The sequence below is a fragment of the Panthera onca genome, chromosome D1 (assembly GCF_046562875.1).
Source record: "Panthera onca isolate mPanOnc1 chromosome D1, mPanOnc1 haplotype 2, whole genome shotgun sequence".
NCBI lineage: Eukaryota > Metazoa > Chordata > Mammalia > Carnivora > Felidae > Panthera > Panthera onca.
In genome coordinates this window covers 88,611,599-88,633,146 of record NC_138348.1, presented here as the reverse complement: position 1 = coordinate 88,633,146, position 21,548 = coordinate 88,611,599, and the positions used below count along the sequence as shown (strand labels likewise).

The 21,548-nt window shown below is 40.0% G+C and overlaps 2 protein-coding genes across 4 annotated transcripts in view; both read right to left on the bottom strand.

Annotated features, from left to right (window-relative positions):
• NFRKB (nuclear factor related to kappaB binding protein) overlaps nt 1–11,086 on the bottom strand; it is a 39,593-nt gene extending 28,507 nt beyond the window's left edge. For all 3 annotated transcript variants that reach the window (XM_060605234.3, XM_060605235.3, XM_060605236.3), the window contains exons 1-4: nt 10,978–11,086; nt 9,840–9,920; nt 8,535–8,690; nt 5,807–6,008 (exon numbers count right to left, since the gene is read on the bottom strand). In XM_060605234.3, coding sequence (XP_060461217.3) covers nt 5,807–6,008; nt 8,535–8,669 — 337 coding nt within the window. In that variant the 5' untranslated portion in view covers nt 8,670–8,690; nt 9,840–9,920; nt 10,978–11,086. The remainder of the gene's footprint in view (nt 1–5,806; nt 6,009–8,534; nt 8,691–9,839; nt 9,921–10,977) is intronic.
• Nucleotides 11,087–12,001: 915 nt separating this feature from the next.
• Nucleotides 12,002–21,548, bottom strand: part of PRDM10 (PR/SET domain 10) — a 100,875-nt gene continuing 91,328 nt past the window's right edge. The window contains exons 21-22 of the mRNA XM_060605238.3: nt 17,665–17,768; nt 12,002–15,025 (exon numbers count right to left, since the gene is read on the bottom strand). Of these exons, the coding sequence (XP_060461221.1) occupies nt 14,825–15,025; nt 17,665–17,768 (305 nt within the window). The 3' untranslated portion in view covers nt 12,002–14,824. The remainder of the gene's footprint in view (nt 15,026–17,664; nt 17,769–21,548) is intronic.

The window sequence follows — 21,548 nt, the reverse complement described above, 5'->3', positions numbered from 1 at the left end:
GAGACGGTGAGTGGAAGAAGGCAAGTAAGGAGATAAGAAAGGAGCCTCAACAGCAGGAACAGACAAGAACAATGAGTGGATGAGCGGTTAGCAAAGAAAGTGGGGTAGGGGATAGGGTGTCAAAGACACAGGAAGAGATCCAGGCCAGGGAAGAGCCACTGATACAAAGTGGGGGAAAGTCTCAAGATGGAGGAAGTGGTCAAGACAACAGATGCTGTGCTCTACCGGGGTGCCTGGCTGGCTCAGTTAAGTGGCTGACTTTAGGTTATGATCTCATGTTCATGAATTCAAGCCCCACATCCAGCTCTGCACTGACAGTGTGGAGTCTGCTTGGGATTCTCTTTCTCTCTGCCCCTCTCCCACTCACACACACATGCACGTGCGCTCTCTCTCAAAAAAAAATTTAATTTAAAAAAATAAAAGAGACATGGAGCAGGAAAAAATGCTCACTGGAACAACTGGTGAGATATGAGCATGGACTATATAACAGTATGTCAACGTTATGTTTTATATTAATATACAAAATCTAAATACAGAAAAATTGTGTTACAGTATTTCTGAATCTGATCATTTGTGGTTATGTAAGACAATGTTCTTATTCCTCAGAGATTAATGCTGAAAAATTCAGAGATGCAATGTCTGCAATACTTTCAAATGGTTCAGCAAAACAATGATGGTAATCATATATGCAGTAATGATGAGAGTAAATGTGGTAAAATGTTAACATTAATAGCTGGTGAACCTGGTGAAGAACAGAGCTGACCCTTGAACATGGATTTTATTTATTCATTTTTTTAGTGTTTGTTTATTTCTGAGACAGAGAGAGAGAGACACAGAAACTGAAACAGGCTCCAGGCTCTGAGCCATCAGCACAGAGCCTGACGCAGGGCTTGAACTCACGAACCGCGAGATCATGACCTGAGCCGAAGTCGGACGCTTAACTGACTGAGCCACCCAGGCGCCCCTGAACATGGGTTTAAACTGTGCGGGTCAACTTATACGTGGATTTTTTACAGTACATGCTATAACTGTATTTTCCTTATGGTTTTCTTAATAGTGTTTTCTTTTCTCTAGCTGACTTTACTGTAAAAACAATTTATGTAACACATACAATATACAAAGTGTTAACAGATTATTGTAAGTAAGGCTTCTGGTCAACAATATAGGCTTTTAGTTAAGTTCTCGGAGAATCGAGCTATACACGGATTTGTGAGTGGGTGGGAAGCAGGCACCCCTCTGTGTTGTTTAAGGGTCAACTGTATATGAGTGTCTGTTATAAAATCTTGGGACTTTGTCTATTATGAAGTCTTCTGTAGCTCTGAAATTTAAAAGTAAAAAAACATTGAAGGGAAAGAAAAAAAGCAGTCACTGGTGGCATTAGTAAGAGCACCCTCTGTGAGGTCATAAGGTAAGAGCCATGAGGGAACGGGAAGAATGACTGAAAGAGACAGCTATCTATGGATACCTTTCAACAAGTTTAGAGATTAAAAGGCAAATGACAGAAGACAACAGAGGGGACAGATGGTTAAGGACTTTTTTTAGTCTGAGACCCCTGGTCGCATCCATAGGCTGAAGAAGAGCATGTGGAGTGAATAGCGAAATAATGTGAATCCACAGGACAGAAGGGATGGTTAACTGAGGAAAAAAGGTCCCAGAGGATGTAAAAGATGAAAGGATCACGAGCACAGGTTAATCTTAAACAGAAGAAAAAACTCCTCCTTCCTCTGAGACAAGTAAAGTGGGTCAGAATGGAAATGAACACAGGAAGCTGGGGTGGAGGTTGGAAGTGGGAAGTGAGGAGTTTATGACACAAGATCCTTTATGAAACAGGAGGATATTTAAAACAGAATCAGGAAAGATAGCCCAAGGTAAAAGAATATGGGAACACAATGACAGCTCAGAAAGAACTAACAACCATGGAACTGCAAACATCTGCAGCAACACTAGACCTGAAATATGACAGTGGTCAGGGTGAAACACACAGGAACTCCTGTCTTGACATTCCTTGTCTGTATCCTCACCAGACAGTCCTATTGTTTTGTGTTTGTGTAGTGCAAACACTACACAAGTCCCTGACAGAACCCCTCTAAAACCAGGCAAGCTCTCCTGGAGGAGATGGTTTACTCCCACCTAAGGCCGCTGGCTGCAGGAAACCTTTGCCAACTACAGAGGAGAATTCGTCTTTAAACCAATAACCCACCAAATGAGGGAATGCTAGTTTTAAAATAGCTGAGGTAATGAAAGATCTGCAATGATAAGCCTGTTCCCTCCAGGCTTTTGTAGCTATCACGTTGCCCAGTTTAACAAAACTCAAGAAGATGCACTGTACTTTCAGGACTGCCTGCCAAAGCAAAGTCACCCCAAAGAGGGGAGAAGAGGCTTCCCTCTGCTTCTCTCCATTGGAGAGGAAATGGTGGCTTAACAGTGGCCCCAAAACATTCTGCAATCCCCAGTGTAATAACAGATTCAAGCAAGGATCATCAATGGATGTTAAACCACTGAGTAAACCAAAGGCTTTGGGGTAAGAATAATATCACATGGTCCCAAAGTATTAATCCTACATTTTCCTTCTTAATTAGGAAGGAAAAAATATACCGTTACAATCAGTATGTCTGGCAGATACCACTTAACCAAGAGATCAAACGCATCATTACCAACATTGAAAAGCTGACATCATGTGCCTCCTGAAGTGATTGGGGCGGGGGGGGGGGGGGGGGGGGGGGGGGCGTAAAATTTCCCATTTAATATTCGTGGCAAAACGTTTAACCCAAATCTAATCATGAGAAAACAAGACAATTCCCCAGAAAGCAGGACATTTTACAATTCAAGTGCCCTGGACTCTTCAAAACTATCAGTGTGTTTTGTATGGAACCACCCAAATAGCCAAAGCAATCTTGAGAAAGAAAAAAAAAAGCACGAAATATCACGTTCCTTTGTTTCAAACTACACAGTGAAACTACAGTAATCCAAACACTATGGGACTGGCACAAAGGACACACAGATCAATAGAACAGAACAGAGTCCAGAAATAAACCTTCAAATTATATAGTCAATTGATTTACAACAAAGAAAACAAAAATATACAATGGCAAAAAGACAGTCTCTTCAACAAATGGTGATGGGAAAACTGGACAGCTACATGCAAAAGAATGAAACTGGACCACTTTCTTACATCATATACAAAAATAAACTCAAAGGAGATTAAAAATTTAAATGTAAACATCAACACTCCTAGAAAAAAAACACAGGCAGTAAACTCTTGGGACATCAGTCTGAGCAATATTTTTTTGGTTCTCTCTCAAGCAAGAGGAACAAAAGCAAAACATAAACAAATGAGACTACATCAAACTAAAAAGCAAAGGAAAGCAAAGGAAACCATCAACAAAACAAAAAGGCAACCTGCTGAATGGAGAATATATCCGCAAATGATTTATCCAATAAGGGGTTAATATCTGCATCATATAAAGAACTCCTACAACTCAACACCAAAAAAAACAATCCAGTTAAAAATGGGCAGAGAACCTGAATAAATATTTATACAAAGAAGACATTCAGATGGCCAACAGATAAGTGAAAAGATGTTCAACATCACTAATCACCAGGAAAATGCAAATCACAACCACAAGATACCTACACCTGTCAGAATGGCTATTATTGGGGCACCTGGGTGGCGCAGTCGGTTAAGCATCTGACTCTGGATCTCTGATCAGATCAAGGTCATGATCTCACAGTTCCTGAGATCAAGCCATGTTGGACTCTGCACTGACATCACAGAGCCTGCTTGGGATTCTCTCACTCTGCCCGTTCCGGCTCGTCCTCACTCGCTCTCTCTCTCAAAATAAACATTTAGGTGGCTCAGTCAGTTGAGCATCCGACTTTGGCTCAGGTCATGGTCTCATGGTGAGTTCAAGTCCTGCATCGGGCTCTGTGCTGACAGCTCAGAGCCTGGAGCTTGCTTTGGATTCTGTCTCCCTTTCTCTCTGCTCCTCCCCTGCTCACTCTCTCTCTCTCCTTCAAAAATAAATAAACATTAAAAAAATTTTTTTAAACATTTAAAATTTTAAAAAGAATGGCTATTATCAAAAAGAAATAACAAGTGTAGATGAGGATGTGGAGAAAATGAAACCTTTGTGCACTAATGGTGGGAACGAAAGATGGTGCCGCCAATGTGGAAAATAGTATGGAGTTCCTCAAAATGAAGAAAAGAACTACCATCCAGCAATTCCACTTTTGGGTATTTATATGAAGGGACTGAAAACACTAACTCGAAAGTGTATATGTATCCCTATGTGCACCAAGTCAAGCCATGGAAGCAACTTAAGTGTCCATCAGCAGATGAATAGATAAAGATAAATATATGGATAAACATTTTACATATACAAAATGGAAATTATTACTCAGCTTAAAAAACAAATGAAATCTTGCCATTTGAGACCACGTGGATGGACCCAGAGGATATTATGCTTCCTAAAATAAGTCAGAGGAAGGCAAATACCATATGATTTTACTTTTATGTAAAATCTGAAAAACAAATGAGCAACTAAAAAAACAGACTCCTAGATATGGACAATGCGGTGACTGCCTTGTAGGGGGGCAAGGGTTAGGCTGTGCAAAACAGGGAAGGGGATTAAAAGCTACAAACTTCCAGTTATAAAATAAGACAAAAGGATACAATGTATATATAACACAAGAAATACAGCTAATAATATGTAATAACTTATATGGTGACAGATGGTACCTACATGTATTATGGGGATTACTTCAGAATATACATACAGAATCACAATGTTGTACACCTGAAACTAACATTATATGTCAACTAAACTTAAATTGAAAAAAAACAAGTCATGCTTTTGAAAGACAAAGAAAAAAAGCCAGAGGGCCCCAGATTCAGGGAGCCAAGAGACATGAAATCCAACACAATACATGAACCTTGACGAGATCCTGAATTGAAAGACCCACTATAAGGCACCTGGGTGGCTCAGTCACTAAGGATCTGACTTCGGCTCAGGTCATTATCTCACAGTTCATGAATTCAAGTCCCACATCTGGTGAGCACGAGCCCTGCTTCAGGTAAAACACAAGCTCCACTTCAGGTGAGCCCCACTTTCTTTTTCTCTGTCTCTCCCTCCCTCCTTCCCTCCCTCTCTCCTTCCCTCCCTCCCTCTGGGGATTCTTTCTCTCTCTGCCCCTCTCACATGTGCCCTCTCTCTCAAAATATAAATAAATAAATAAGTGACCACTATAAAGAAGATTTAGGGAACAATTGAGAACACCTGAATGTGAGACAGTCTGTGATCTTATTTGCTCAGTGCAAAATTTCTTGGGTGCGGTAATGGGGCTGTGATTACATAGAATGTCCTTGTTAAAGGATACATACATGCTGAAGTGCCTAGCAGGAAAGTATCATGTTTTCTGCAAGAGAAAAAGGTGTATGTATGTGTGACGCACAAATACATATATCCACATATGTACATGTGGTCAAGTAAATGGTAAACTATTTCTAAGTTTTCTTAAAGCCTAGTCATAAAGGGTGCTGTAAGACACTAGTAATGTTTTATTTCTTGATCTGGGTTGTGGTTACACAGTTCTTACTACAATCAATCACTTATGATTTATGTTTCCTATGTAAGTTAAAAATTTTTACTGAAAAGAATGGCCTAGACAAAGTATTGCACACAACGAGTCTCTGAGCCAGTATGTGTTCACAAAAATAAGTTCAATAAGTGAAGAAGGAGTGTTCGTGTAAGTGAATGTGTTCCTACTTCTCCCACTCCTCTCAACAATAGAATGACAAGCAGCATACCTCGGAAAAGCTTCTGGGCAATGTGCAGAGGGTTCCCAAAGCGGAAGTTCTCCCCGCTGAACAGGGCTAGGACGAGCTGATTCTGCTGCTCGAGACTGTCTTCAGGAAAGTGAGGCAGAAACTGCTGGAGGTGTTCACGCTGAGACTCACTCAATACTTCCTGCCATGTTGAGAGGCTGACTACATCAAAGAATATTTCGGGCTAGGAGAATTCAGAAAACCAGGAGAAAAACAAGCTTTTAACTTTTCCTATGAGCGGTAAAATATACAGAACAGAAAATTTACCATTTTATCCATTTTTAAGTGTACACCTCAGTAATATTAAGTACATTCACAGTGCTGTGTAACCATCACTGCATCCAAGTTCTTAAGTTTGTTTGAACCAAAATGTCAATTATCTTCATTTAATGCTCAAATCTTAGAGAATAATAAAGACTACATATAAACCACTATCTTATACCCAACAGTAAATCATAATCCAGAGGAGGGGTGCCTGGGTGGCTCAGTCGGTTAAGTATCTGACTCTTAATTTCAGCTCAAATCACGATCACACAGTTGATGAGATCAAGCCCCAGGTCAGGCTTTGCGCTGAGTGTGGAGCCTGCTTAGGATTTTCTCTCTCCCCCTCTCTGTCTCCCCTTCTCTCTGTCTGTCTCCCCCCGACTCAAAATAAACAAACATTTTTTTAATGTTAAAAATAATCCAAAGGAAAAACAATCTCAGTAAAGAGAATTTCATTTCTGCCAACAAGGGGTATGATGGACAATGAATTCAGCTTAAAATGAGGGGCAGCAAACAGTTAACATGGGAGAGAACTTGAGGAGTTGAGGTCACCTCACAAGACAGACCAGCAGCAGGATGGTATACACATTGCCTGGAGGGGAAAACAAGCAATTACAATGTTGCTTAAGACGTGCTAATGTGCATATAAGCACATAGGAGAAGCACACCTTCCAGACTCAAGATGTCAGGGAACATATACCAGAGGAAGTGACATTTAAGATAGTTAATTAGGGGATAAGGAAAGGGGGAAAAAAAAAGATGATGAGGCAGGAGAGTTAAAAGTCCACAGAGCAGGGGTGTCTGGCTGGCTCAGTCAGTAGAGCACGCGACTCTTGATTTCAGGGTCAGGAGTTCAAGCCCCACATCAGGCACAGAAATTACTTAAAAATACATAAATAAAAATTTTTTAAATCCACAGAGCAAAACCATAAAAACGTAAGAGTTAATATGAAAGAAAGGACAGCAGTTACCTGCGGGGAGAATGAAGAGGGATGAGATGGGAGCTTGAATGATACTGCTTGAATGGGCCCATTCTACTTCTTAACCCAAGTAGTAGCTAGTTGGGTGTTTTATTACTGCTTCAATTGTATACATACTGTAGAAACATGGATTTTATATGCTCTTCTTATGATACATCTCACTTTTTTTCTTAAGTAGGTTCCATGCCCAACGTGGGGCTTAAACTCACGACCCTGAGATCAAGAGCCACACTCTCCACCAACTGAGCCAGCCAGGCGCCCCACATTTTACTTTTTTTATAATTAAAAGAGTTGAGGCAATGTATGGCTAGGACAAGAAAACAAATGAGGGGGGGCAGCAGACAGAAGAAAAGAGGAGCAAGGGACCTATAAACGTGTTAAATACTTGTGACATTATCCTAAGGACAACAGAGAGCCACCAACGTAAGCAGGAGACAACCCAGAAATCCAACCACCTGGTAGACATTTCTGCATTCATGTACCAATGCACCTCAGTATCCAAGATCTTCCCCTGTAAATCTATTTTTGCACACCACTTTAAGCCTAGTATCTCAGTGTCGGGCATAGAGTAGGTACTTCATAAAGTGTTTGCTGACTAAACGAATAACATGAAGAAATTTATTTGAAAAAGTAGGTACAGAAAGCATGGATGAGAAGGATATATATGTCAACTTCAGTAATTGTTACTTCAGGTGGCAAAGAGAATAAATGGTGGCTTTAATTCTATCTACAATGTTTGACGTATTACGAAAGAAAAATCTGAACCAATTATAACTAAGTGAAATTATCTCCTAAAATTGTATAATGCACAAATAAATGTTTGCTAAATGACACTCTACACCTGTCTCTATAAGTAAAACATGGCAAAATAAACAAGATAGTTAAATACATGTTTTGGCATACGTAGTGCCTTGCGTGTTAATAAGCACTTAACAAGTAGCAGCCACCTTAATAATGATGGTGTTTACACAGCCTACCCGTGAAAGAGGCCAGAAGCACACAAATCTCCATGCGCTATTAACTGACTACAGGGTTACTTTATTAACAGAGATAGTATGTTTGGGTTTTGTTTCATGATCCACAACGTGGGTAACCAATTTAATGTAAACATAACCATAATTTTGTCCTTAAAATATACAATTTCTTGTTAATTGGTCAAAATTGGTTAAAAATAGGGCTTCTATAATACTATCATATTGACATATTATTAAACATGCAGGATGTAGCTTATAGTTTCTTCTTTAATCAGAATGTTAAAAATTTTACGTTAAAAAGAGAGAGAGGGGGAGGGAGCCAAGATGGCAGAACAGCATGGAAAAAAGAGAGAGAGATCACTCTGAATGCAATATATAAAATGAAACCAAAGAGAGCACAAAAGACTGAAAACTTGTAGGGTGTGGAAAAGGTTTAGCATAGCAGTTATACACAAGGCGACAGAAAAAGGTGGTGGCGGTGCTACTACTTACATCCTCCAGAAGGTCCTCAGGCAGACTAACCCTGGTGCCCCCCAGGAGGCAGTCCTCCATAATACGTGTGCCATGGCCATCTCCACATGGACCCAGTTCCAGGGGATCCGTCAGCATATGGTCCAAGGAATCCATTGTTTATGTTCCACAGATAATCTAGACAAATATATGCAGTCATACCTCTAGGTATACCGAAAGGCAGGAATCCAAGGGATCTGGCTGATATTAACACTCCTTCAGAAAATATTCTGGCCCAGAAAATAGTCAATCTCAAGTCTAGTTTTATACCTTATCCTCATACCCTAAGTGCAACTACACACCTCTGCACTCTTGTACCACTGCATTCTTATCTCAATCTTCAAACCTTTTCTAGTAGGTCTCTTACTGCTCAGAATGCTTCCAAATCTACAGAATTTCTTACACCTTCATTTTATATTTGAGCAAAATGAGACTTAGAGATTAAAGGATAAACAGATCAGAGTTCATAATTTAGACTTCTCAGGCCAATAATCTCTCCGCTATAAAATAATCTAACAGTTATTGTTTCGTTTTTTTAGTAATTCTTTGTTGTACTTTCACAAAGAAAAATCTCTGACAACCCATATAGACTAGTAAAGCTCAGACGCTAACAGTAAGTCATTTAATGAGGACCTATTAAGTCCAAGGCCTTTCATGTTTCTCATTTAATTCCTACAACTGTGTGAGACAGGGTTATCATATCTATTCTAGAAATATTAAAATTGAGGATCAAAGCAGCCAAATAACTTGCCCAACCCCAGGGGTAGTACTGAAACTCAGGTTTGCCTGACTACAAACAGATATTCACTATACCTCCTGTATAAACTCTCAATTGAAATTGTGGAAAGGGAGCATGGTAATATGACTTTAGTCCACATAAACTCCGGGGTTTCCAAGCACTTGATCATGACAGCCAATAAATTTAGTAGTCAATCTGACAACTAAAGGTCCATCTGATATTTATAACCATGTAAATGTAATGTTGTTTCTCCTTCCTATAATAACTGAACGCCACTAGTCACCTTTAGAAATGTACATATTAACACATTTTCAGAGAGCATCTCCTTAGGCTAATGGCTAGAAATCAGCTGTAAAACTGCCATAGGATTGAACAAAACTAACAGGACCACAGGGAGTTTGAAAGGAATCACTCTACAAACATTTGCTAAACCCATTCTCTCTCCTATACCTACCTAACAAGCGCAGTAAAATGGAATCTAAAAACAGACTTAACAGTCAAAATGCCAAACTTCTAGCTTAATCTCGGTGACGTTAGGCAAATCTTACCTTGCCGAGTGTCAATTTCCTTATCTGGAAGACAAAGGGGGGTTGTACCAGGTCCTGTGTACTATTTCCAATCTTGGAATCCTACAATAAATAATCTCCAGATGGATAACAGTTTATATGACTTAATGCAGTCATGTAAACACAGTATTGTAATGAATTGATTCCAAAATCCTTAAATGATAAAAACAGAACTGTAATACTACTAAAGTAAGCATCTTCCCACAAATTATTTCAAGTTATCTTTTAGAGATTTCAGATTATGTAAAGATACAGCAGGAAGATAAGTGTTGAACAAAGCAGATGGTCTCCAAGCAATTGTACTCCATCACCTTTCAGTACATGGAGAATTACAACATCCTGAACATTCTTGGTGCCTAAATAACCCAAGCAGGTGAGAAAGCACATGACACATGAGTTTAACAAAACTTTAAAACAGAAAAAAAAATTTCTGCAGCAGCAACCGATGTTCAGAGTAGGATCCTCTTTACAGAATTGACATAGAACAGGGTAATAACTGCAAAGCCAATGTTCTACCGGACTCTTAGGAGGATCGCCCGTTTCACAACTTTGTTCACAGTTTCTTCAACTACCATGGAGGTGTAGCTAAATTTAATCTATCTGAGCGGCAACCTTTGTCCTGCTACTATTCTGAACAGGATCCCAAAATACAAAAAGCAGGTAGCTGCCAGAGGATTTGAACCCCGGAAGCCAAGGATTTCTAAATCCTGTGGCGTCCTAGCCCCCTTAACTAGACCAGGAAGGCGTCCACCAAGGGCCTTTTCTCTGCACCTGGGCTAGCCTGGCCTCCTGGACCCTCCCGAACGCAGAAGCTAAACCCGTGGCTGTTTCCGGAGCAAAAGCTCTCTCCAAATCCGCCGCCCCAGCAAGTCCCTCCCTAGCCAACCCCGCCCTGCCCAAGGCCCGGGTCCCGCCCCTCTAAGCTGCACCTCAGCGCCCACGGCCCCTCCCCCACACCGTGCCTAACCCTAACCCCCACCCACCCGGCCGCCCGGCTCCCGACACGCTCGTTCCCCGGTCCCTGGCCCACAGGAGCAGAGAGCCTCAGAGGCCCAGCCGCTCCCTCCCCCGGCTCCCCGGCTCCACTTTAACCCTTTCACCGCCCCGGGCCCGCCCTCACCTGAGCCGCAGGCGCGGGTCTCCCTACCCGCAGCGCTTCTCGGCCCGCGGGCTCCCGGACGCGCTCGCTCCCGCAAGGCGTCTCGGTGCGCGCACGCTCCGGACTCGGGCGGCGGAAGGGGCGGGGTTTTGCGGGGCGGGGCCTGTAGAGTGCCGGGGGCGGGGCCGCGCGGGGCGGGGTCTGGGGCAACGCAAGCCAGCGCTGCTCTATATTGGGTTGCAGTCACCTGGCTTGGAAGCTGCCAGTGTCCGTCTGTAGTCTACCTGGCCGTGAACTGAGGCCCATGAATGAGTGAATGCAATTTTATTAGCCAACTTTTGCAGAGAGCCCTTGCTCCAGACACTGTGCTAAGCACTTTCTATCCCCTATCTTTGTACTACAGCTGTGTGCTCTTACGCACTATTCTCATTTTACAGCTGGGAAAATCAGTTTCTTGAGTTTCAGTGAGGAGAACGCAGACTCGGAGCCTGTGCCCCTGCGTGTCCTCATATCTTCCTCCTGTCCCTGGACCGCTGACTTTCGGAAAGAAAGTACACACGTCGAAGAAATACATTTAAATTTAAACTAGATAACGTTCTTGTTAAGAATGTAGGTCCCTTTCGTATTCACCAGGTCTTATTTAGAACAGCTTCAGACTACTTAATCCACAGCTACTCCCACCAATGTTGTAGAAACCATACTCAGCTCTCTCTACTGGATGCAAATGTCAGGAAAGCTGGCAGGCCAAACTAATGTTCCTCCCTTGATGGAAAACAGCGGTTTCCAAACAAAGCCCAGTGTTTGCTCCCCTGCTACCCTTAGTCCCTGCCACTTAGACCATGGGAAAGTTCTTGAATTAGGAACCACCAAGTAAAAGGGCAGGGGAACACCATTCCATAGTTGTCATCCCTAAGTTCCCTTATGTTGGGTCTCTGACCAGACCCTGACCTGAGTAAACCAGAGTCAAAACACCGTAATAATATTAAAAAAAAAAAAAAAAAAATTAACCATCTCAGTAGCTTCACACATACAAACAAGGAAGATGTTTATTAAAAAAAAATATTTATTAATTTTTACACCTGCTGAGTAGCACAAGACTATTAACACTATAACTCACTGAATGTACAATAAATGTTCACATTTAAATAACAGGATAGGGTCAACATTTTCAACCTGTGGGTCATCTTTAGCATCTCATGAAGTGCTTTTTAGCCCTAGATATCTTGAGAGTTTTTTGAAAGGATAATTCCAAATCAGAAAACAATTCAAGATCAAAACAATAGGTTTTTCCAGAATAATAGGAATTTTACATGATGAAATGTCTATTTATGTGGGCACAAATCAAACAATAAAAATGTAAAATCTATACGTAACCTACTCTGAAATTTTCACACTGCACTGATTGAAGTTTAGAGTGCCAATGCGTCTGAAGAGAGGCCACAATATAAACATTGGCAACACACATTTTCCCCCCATATATTGGTCTTCAGATGGCTTTAATCTACCATCTCTTCAAATCCAAGTCCTTTTGAAAATCTCTCAACTTGGAATGAACGTGCAGAATACCTGATCTTAAAGAAGTGTTGTTTGGCTTTACCGCCACCTGCATCTCTGGTTGATACAAAATAGTTTCAGATCCTTTACTTACTCCACATAAGGACAAAAAAAAGTAAAAAAAAAAAAAAAATTAAAATTAAAAAAAAAAACTTAGATGGGAAAGAAACAAAGAGGTCCTTCCAAAGTATTTTCTTCTGTGTATTTTACAACTTGAAATAACTGGCATAAAATGAACATTCCGTTCAGTGACAGATTTCTATTTTAATCAATAAGTTATTCCTGAGGGAAGGGGAGGTACCTTGCTGGTTCAAATTAAAAAGGACCCAACAGGGCCAAATTTAAGGTGTAAAAATTAAACTGGACCTTTGGCAAAGTCTAATATTCCTCACCTAGTCTTTCTAGATCGGACACTAGGATATTTACAATCATTACACTGTGGGACTTTGGGACCCAGAGTCTCTGTTTTGTGACTCAGGGTCAATATTTTCTATTGAAAACATCGACATTACCTCTTTGTTACCAAAGATAGAGTCCATCCCTAGTTCCTACACATTTATCAAGTAACTTTCTCATATTCTCTTAGTGCCCAAATTTTCAGGGATAACTGAATGAATGAGGTCTCAAAAACAAAGTGCAAAATCTACATATTAGTAAAGTTATTTCAACAGAATTGTTTCCTTTCCAGGAAGGTATCTTTACTGTGATGAAGCCTATACTTTTAATTTACAGAATGAGTTTTTACCCAGAAATGTAAATAAAATAGATTAGCTAACTTCATTTGAAATTGAAGTTAGGTCTTTCTATTCCGGAGTGGTAAGTTCTATCACACAATAAGTACTCTAAAAATGCGTTAGTATGTCACAAAAAGTTGTTAAAATACATTCTGATTTCTGCGATGTTTTATGTGTACAATTGGAATGTACAGTAAAAAGAAGGGAAATACTTTCTCCCCATTGAATTCATAGTTAACAAGACTGCAAACAGGAACACATGTAAAAAAAAAAACAAAAAACTGTCACTGAGCAGATTTTTTCCCTCTCCCAAATGACAGTGTAAGATACATAAAGATTAGATTTCTTCCATATCCCTTATAATTGCCTTGACATATAAATGGTCCCAATATTTCTATTTTTCCCCTAAGTGTGAAGGTGGTCATCTTATCAAAAGGTCCAGATGAGTTATAATATGCAGAAGTTAAAAGTGTTAAGAAATAAGGAGGGCCACTTTTCCATCCAACCTTAACGAATGTTCATTTTAAGACAGCACGAGAAGTATTAAAATACACTGAATGATGTGAGTTGAATGTACACCTGGTAAGATCAAGGAATTCATCCTTCACCAGTGAATGGTAAATGGATCCTGCAAGGCAGGACAAGGCTTCAGTGCTTTCCACTTTATCTATACATAATTATCTTAGTAATTTTTCTTGGTACCGATATCTTGAATACCTCCTTCTTAATACACCACAACCAGAGAACGGGAGGCAAAGCTTTAATGTAGGAGTTCAAATTCTGCTGACATCAAACAAACCTTTTCTCTTACAGGGAGTCTACCATTGTAGACTAAGAAAGTAACTTCTATCAGAACAGGAGGTTCTGGCCTAAGCTGCTGAAGGCCAGCATCTGTGCAAAGCACTTCCAGTAATGGCCTGCCAACAGTTTTCCCAAAGAGGCAAGTCATTTTGTTTTGTTTTGTTTTGTTTTGTTTTGTTTTGTTTTGTTTTGTTTTAATCAGCAATAAGAAAAATCTAGATAAAAATTTTTCCTTCAGAACATCACTGTCAAACCTATTCATCATTTTTATTTTCATATTCAATAGGCTCCCTTTGTTAAGTTACTGAAAATGCAAACTCAAAAGATGAAGCAGTTCTGACCTAATGAAATGCCCCTCTCCTATGGTGCCACGGCGCGGAATTAAGAAGTCCAGTGGCCATGAACTTGGCACATCCTTTCTCCACCTTTGGTACAAACGTGATACACCACTTAATATTTCCACAAAGGAAAAGAAAGGCCCACCAATGTATTAAAAAAAAACAACCCAAGAGCAAGGCAAAGTCTCTCCACCTTGAAATCCACTTTCCGCTTAAAGGTCTCCATTCCACGGCAGAAGTTCCTAGGGTTTGAAGAGTCATTTTGGTAAAGATGACCTTGATAAAAGAAGCCCTGGGATGTGTACAGTGTCAAAACTGTGGTTTCCAAATTCTTGAGTAAATGATAAATCTTAAAAAAGAGTTCCAACTGTTGGAAGCTTTCAGACTTCTGAATGAGAAAAGACATGGTGTGACTGTTGGATTCTAGCTCCAGGGTGGAAGTTAAGGTTTAGTGATATGCACTTCACTGCTCCCATTCCCGTTGGTGGTGGCTGTAATGATGTACTGTGTGGGCTGCTGTTGGCTGGTGGTCTGGGGGTCCAAGTCACCATGTGTGGCTGGCTGAACCTGGACTCCCGCAGAGAGAGCAGAAGCTTGCTTTTCCTCCAATTCTGGTTGACCTTCTGATAACACATAATGACCCTAGAACAGAAAACAAACACACCAACAAAAGATCTTTAGAAATCTGAGGTCTAAAACTGGTGGGGAGGTTCTTGGTGGAAAGAGAAAGAAGGAATAGGAAAGGAGATGTTACAAAGTAACACCAAAATAGACACCTATGTTAGATGTTTTATGTAAGTGCTTTAGAGGGGATGGATCAGAGTAAGAGACTACAAAGGTAATTTAAAGGAGCGCTTTGATTGTTCTACCAAATGAGATAGTGAAGAGCTTCAGGTACAGAAATTTGCATCATGACAGTAATCTATGTGGCAAAGGAAAACACGTGCTATTATTGTACTACTCCTAAGAATTTTGAAATTCGTAAGACTGCTGTCTGTAGATTAATTTTTTTTGTTTGTTTTTTGTGAGTTTCTTTGCTAGAGTAATACAAAATACATCACAGAAGAGAGAAAGTTTCCTTAAAGAGGCAGAATGGCTCCCAAGACCAGTAGTCAGGGTCAGAGGTTCCTAGACTTCAGAATTTCATAGATGAGCAAATTAAAAGTAATAATAAGTATTCCCAAATTTTATTTTACCAAGTAAAGTCATTTTTAAGACACTAACTGTCAAATGAGAGAAATTTTAACACTCAAAAGCATAGGAAGAATACAATCGCAGAATGAAGTCCCTTACATTGAATAAATTTAGCTTTATGAAAATATGCATTGTCATTATTCTTTCTCTGATCATGAAACCTTCACAGACCTGGAGCTAGCTAGTCCCTTAAGTTAACATTTTTAAAGAAAGAATGTGTCCATTGGTAGGGTGATTGGTCTGCTATATAGGCTAGAAAAAAGAAGTCACAGAAGAAAGCCCAGACAGTAGCCTTTCCAAGCACTGTCCAGAACAAAAGCCATAGCCAAATAACCATTTGTTATATCTAGGGCCATGTGCTATGAGTGCACACTCATCAATCTCTGATAATGATCTGGTTTCCCATGTGGGTCTTTCTCTAACAGGAAGGGGGCTGTTTCTCCACTTAGGGTCAATGAACTACTAGGTGGTCCACAGGTAGGCTTTAGAAATTCTACGAACCCTGGAAAATGTACCTTAAATGTATGTGTGTCTCTGTGTGTGTGTGTGTGTGTGTGTGTGTGTGTGTGTGTGTGTGTTGTGGCAGGGAAAGGGGAACATCCTTGGCTATAATCAGGTTCTCAAACGAGTTCCTGGCCAAAGAAAGGTAAAGAGTCAGTGGGTCCCATAGGCAGTAAAAATTTCACTGATTATGCCAGCGAGACTATTCCATTTTATATTAGTTATGGTCTTCACTGACAATAGTGTTACTCTGGATTTATACATCTCTCCTAAGACTAGGGAATGTGAGTTTGTGTGCTGAGAAATGGGTAAGCTCTGAGCATGCTCTGGGAAAAACAATCAGGTTTTTGAGGCCACTAGACTACCCTGCTGCTCTCTGAGACTTCTTGGGAAACAGTCTTCCCTGGAAGACTTCCCAATATCCCTAGCCACATACAAGTATAATTCTTAATTTAAATTTATACACTCTGTTTCCTAATTACTTAGAGGCAAGCCGGAACAAACCAGTGAAGACAAAAACAGAGATAGCAGATACAATCAACATTGACCTGCCTAATTTAAATATAACAAGATAATTCATGGCAATGTTTTTCACCAGGAAGGGGGTTGAATGTTTAAAATAGTTCAGGGGCACCTGGATGGCTTAGTCGGTCAAGTGTCTGACCTCGGCTCAGGTCATGATCTCATGGTTCGTGCATTCAAGCCCTGTGTCGAGCTCTGTGCTGGCAGCTCAGAGCCTGGAGTCTTCTTTGGATTCTGTGTCTCCCTCTCTCTCTGCCCGTGCACCACTCGCACTCTGTCTGTCTCTCTCAAAAGTAAATAAACATTTTTTTTTTAATTTTTAAAAACAACAAAATAAAATAAAGTATTTTAAAAGTGGGACCCCTGGGTAGTTCAGGCCCTGCATTCAGTCGGTTAAACGTCCAATTCTTGATTTTGGCTCAGGTCATGATCTCACAGTTTGAGGGATGAAGCCCCACATTGGGCTCTGCGCTGTCAACACAGAGCCTGCTTGGGATTCTCTCTCCCCCTCTCTCTCTGCCCCTCCCCATCTCGTGTGCATGCTCTCTCTCTCTCTCAAAATAAATAAATAAGCTTAAAAATAAATTTAAAAAATAAAAATAAAATAAAATAGTTTAAAAGAGCTCCAAAACATTAATTTTATTATTTTCTCCCAACCCAGTTGAGGACCAATAGTCATGAATACTCTCCACAAAGCACATAAAAAGGCAATCAATTGTGAATCTGTATGTATATGGACCTGGGAGGTTCATTATAGTTATTAATTGCATAGGTATTTATTGAGCATTTGCTATAATCCAGTCTCCTGTGCAAGGCACTGAGAATAAAGAGATAAACACCAGGACACACCTTTCAAGGAATTCATTGTCTGCTAGGAAAAGATATACAGTAAATCAATAATTTAAACAAATTAAAACAAGGGTTATAATATAGCATAAGGGGTTATGGGAATACAGAGGAGGTATTTCTAACTCAGATATGGGAAGCTGAGGAATAGGAAATAGAGGGAGGGGAGAGTGGTGCAGTACGATGGACAGGAAAGCCCTCATGAGCAGATAACTTACCGGCGTAACTGCCTTCACTTGGCCAGTGGTGACAGGAGTGGCCACACTGCTGTCTGTAATCACAAACTGACCTGGGGGAAGCGTCATCATTTGAATCTCTGATGCTGAAAAACAGGAAATATCCATATTTCAGTGGTCTCAGATTTTAATACAAGCTGTAGAAACAAATACTTAACCAGTGGCCACATTCCCCATTGAGACATTTTCATGTATTTGCTTGCTGTGAGAATTTTATAATGATATGATTTCTTGATATTCTGATAAGAATGATCATAGGAGGTTAGCAAAGAATTATCAAATATCAGAAACAATCAATGCATCACTCCCAAATGAGCCTTTGAATATCCATAAAACAAAATATTCAATGATTTTTTAAAACCTTGAAATAAGTTGCAAAGGTTTACCTCTTAGCTCCATATTTTTACCTTTTATATTCGGATTTGAATCACTGGCAAATGTATCCACTGTTGCCTAGTAATCACAATGTAATCTAACTAGAATTCTATTTCACCGCAGTGTTATTAAAGCAAATTAAAAACAAAGTTCACCCTAGCATACAGTTGATGGTCTTTATATAATATTTTCCTTTAAAAGGACCCAAAGCTTCTGGCTTCTGGCTAATTCCCGAGCTGGTGCAGGAAACCTTCTAAGATGAGCCCAGAACATGAGATCATACCAGCATGCAAGATGTTATAAAAGACTACGAAGGGGGCACCTGAGTGGCTCAGTCAGTTAAGCAACTGACTCCAGCTCAGGTCATGATCTCACAGACCATGAGTTCAGGCCCTGCATTGGGCTCTGCCCTGACAGTTTGGAGCTCAAGGTCTGGAGCCTGCTTCAGATTCTGTGTCTCCCTCTCTCTCTCTCTCTCTGCCCCTCCCCCACTCATGCACGTGTGCTCTCTCTCTCTCTCTCACACACTCAAAAATAAATAAAAAATAAAAAATGTTTTAAAAAGACTACGGAGTCATATAGAAAAGACACAGAGGCCAATTTGAAGATGCTCCCATTGGCCAAGGATGGCATAATCTTAGCATCAATAAGGGTAACAATGGTTTGAAACATATCCAATGTGTTGAAATTCATGAGTACACAATGATACTAAGATACACACACATACCCCTCATTAGTCACCTTGGATAATACTAGGAAATAACTTATTATTTTTAAAATCAGTAAATGAAGGAGATGAACTGGATATTTAAGTGTAAAACTATACTTTCCTGTGCAAACTGTACCTCAGAATCATCTGTTAAGACAAAAACTTTTTCTTTACAGAAGTTTCCTAGCTGATAAGTGAGTGAAGAATGATAGAATCAGAATATGACAACTTTATGATTCCTAATGAAATAGTGGAACCAAAGAAAAAGACAGACAACCAAACATTATGTGCCTCCTGATGAAAGTACACACCACCAGCCATAAATATCTTATGGGAAAAAACTGAACCTGAATTTGATTGAGCCTCCAGTCAACAGGAAATAAAAGGGACAGAAGAAAGCACCTTAAATGATAATTTAGGAATGCCAACAGCAAAATCCAGAATGTGAGAAATTCTACCAAACAAATGACTCAGTTTCTTCAACACAGAAGTTGCAACTTAAAAGAGAGAGAACACAAACATTAAAAAAAAACAAAAAACAAAAAACAAAACTCAAGGGCTGGCTGGCTCAGTCAGTGGAACAGGTGACTCTTGATCTCGGGGTTGTAGGTTTGAGCCCCACATTGGGTATAAAGAATACTTAAAAATTAAAATCTTAAAAAAGACTCAAAAGAAATAACAAATTGCAATGCTTGAGACTTATTTGGTACCCAATTTGAACAAACAAATTATTAAAAGAAAAATTACGAGACAGTAACAGAAACATGAACACTGGGTATATGATGGTTATTAAAGAATTGCTGTCATTTATTTCTAGCTTTGAGAACAGTACTGGAGTTGTGTTTTAGAAAATATTTATGGGGGCGCCTGGGTGGCTCAGTCGGTTGAGCGTCCTACTTCAGCTCAGGTCACGATCTCGTGGTTCACGAGTTCGAGCCCCACGTCGGGCTCTGGGCTGACAGCTCAGAGCCTGGAGCCTGCTTCAGATTCTGTGTCTCCATCTATCTCTGCCCCTCCCCTGCTCATGCTCTGTCTCTCTCTCTCTCTGTCAAAAATAAATAAAACATTAAAAAAAATTTTTTTTTTTAAATAAAATATTTATGGATGAAATAATATGGATTATTATATAGTTGGAGGTCTAGGAAAGAATGATAGGAGGTACAGAGGAGACAAGATTGACTCTGAGTTGATAACTGAAGTTGGATAATGGCTACAAAAGCATTCATTATGCTATTTTATTTTTGCATATTTTAAATGTTTTCCCTAATTAAAAAAAAAAAAAGTTCAATTCCAAGGGCATCTGGCTGGCTTAGTCAATAGAATGTGTGACTCTTAATCTCAGGGTCATGAGTTCAAGCCCCACAATGGGTATGGAACCTACTTAAAATTTTTTTTTTTAATTAAAAAAAAATTGTTTTTAATTAAAAAAAAAAAAACCTTAAATTCCACAATCTTTTCTTCAGGTTGGAATACTAGCTCATACTATTATTACCATGGCAATCTTCATGATTCCACATTTCTTTAATAGGAATTGAACTTAGTGTAAATATCAGTGTACTCACCAGCATTCTGGTATTTCATGAGTAGGAATCTTTCCCTGACTAGAAACAAGACTAAACCCTCATTGTGACCACCAATATTTAAGAGAGTAGATTGTAAATACAACTAAAAGGTAGAGTTTGAGCCTGATTCCATACCAAATGTATATAACATGGCCAAAGATCAATGACAGTGGAGACGGACTCAAAGAAGGAAATCAATAGTAGAAGAATGATCAGCACCGGTCTCCCTTTCTTCTCCACTTCTGCTGCTCATAGTCCCTGCTCCTGAGGTCAAACTGTTCCTCTATTCCAGATCTTTGACCATAAAGATCTCACACTTTGCAGCTCATATCCAAGACTACTGTCCCCACCAAATCTGTTACCTTGAGCAGTCAGTCTTTTACTGCTTCTGTAACACTAATTGCAGAGCTGTGAAAGCAACTACTCATATCTCTTTCTCTCTACTAGATAATGATTTCTTTGAGCCAAAGACCATCTTATAAGGAGAGGCCACCCACAGTGGGGTGGTTTGGAGTATAAACTCTGAAGCCAGACTGCCTGGGTTCCAATCCTCTAAAAAATACTTGAGAAACTAGGTACTATGTTCCCTGGGCAAATCACTCTGTGTCTGAATTTCCCTATTTGTAAAGCACAAATAACAACTGTACTTATAGGGGTTCCTAAGTGGCTCAGTCATAAGTGTCCAACTCTCGATTTCGGCTCAGGTCATGATCTCACGGATCATATGTTGGAGCCCTTCATCAGGCTCTGTGCTGACAGTGCAGAGCCTGCTTGGGATTCTTTCTCTCCCTCTCTCTCTCTCTCTGCCCCTCCCCTGCTAGCTCTCTCTCTCTCAAAATAAATAAATAAATTGTGGAAAAATAATTATACTTACAGGTTGTTGTGAATCCTGAATGCAATATATATATGGTTTAGAATCATTCCAGGCACACAGTGAGAACTTAATAGAACTTAATAATAATTGACATTATTATTGTGTGGTGTTACTGATACGAATGTCAATATAAATTTTTTGTATACCCAGGATCTAGCACATCCTTTGATATGAAGGCAATCAACATATCCTACAACCACCTATTCTGCTCTTTAGTCTACCTGCCTCCACTTACTTCCTCTGGCAGTGCTCCTCATGTCTCTGAAATGGGTGGCTCTCTGAGATCAGAATGCTGCTTTGAACTTGGTCATGAAACTCATTCAAGTACATGCACTACAGACTGCAG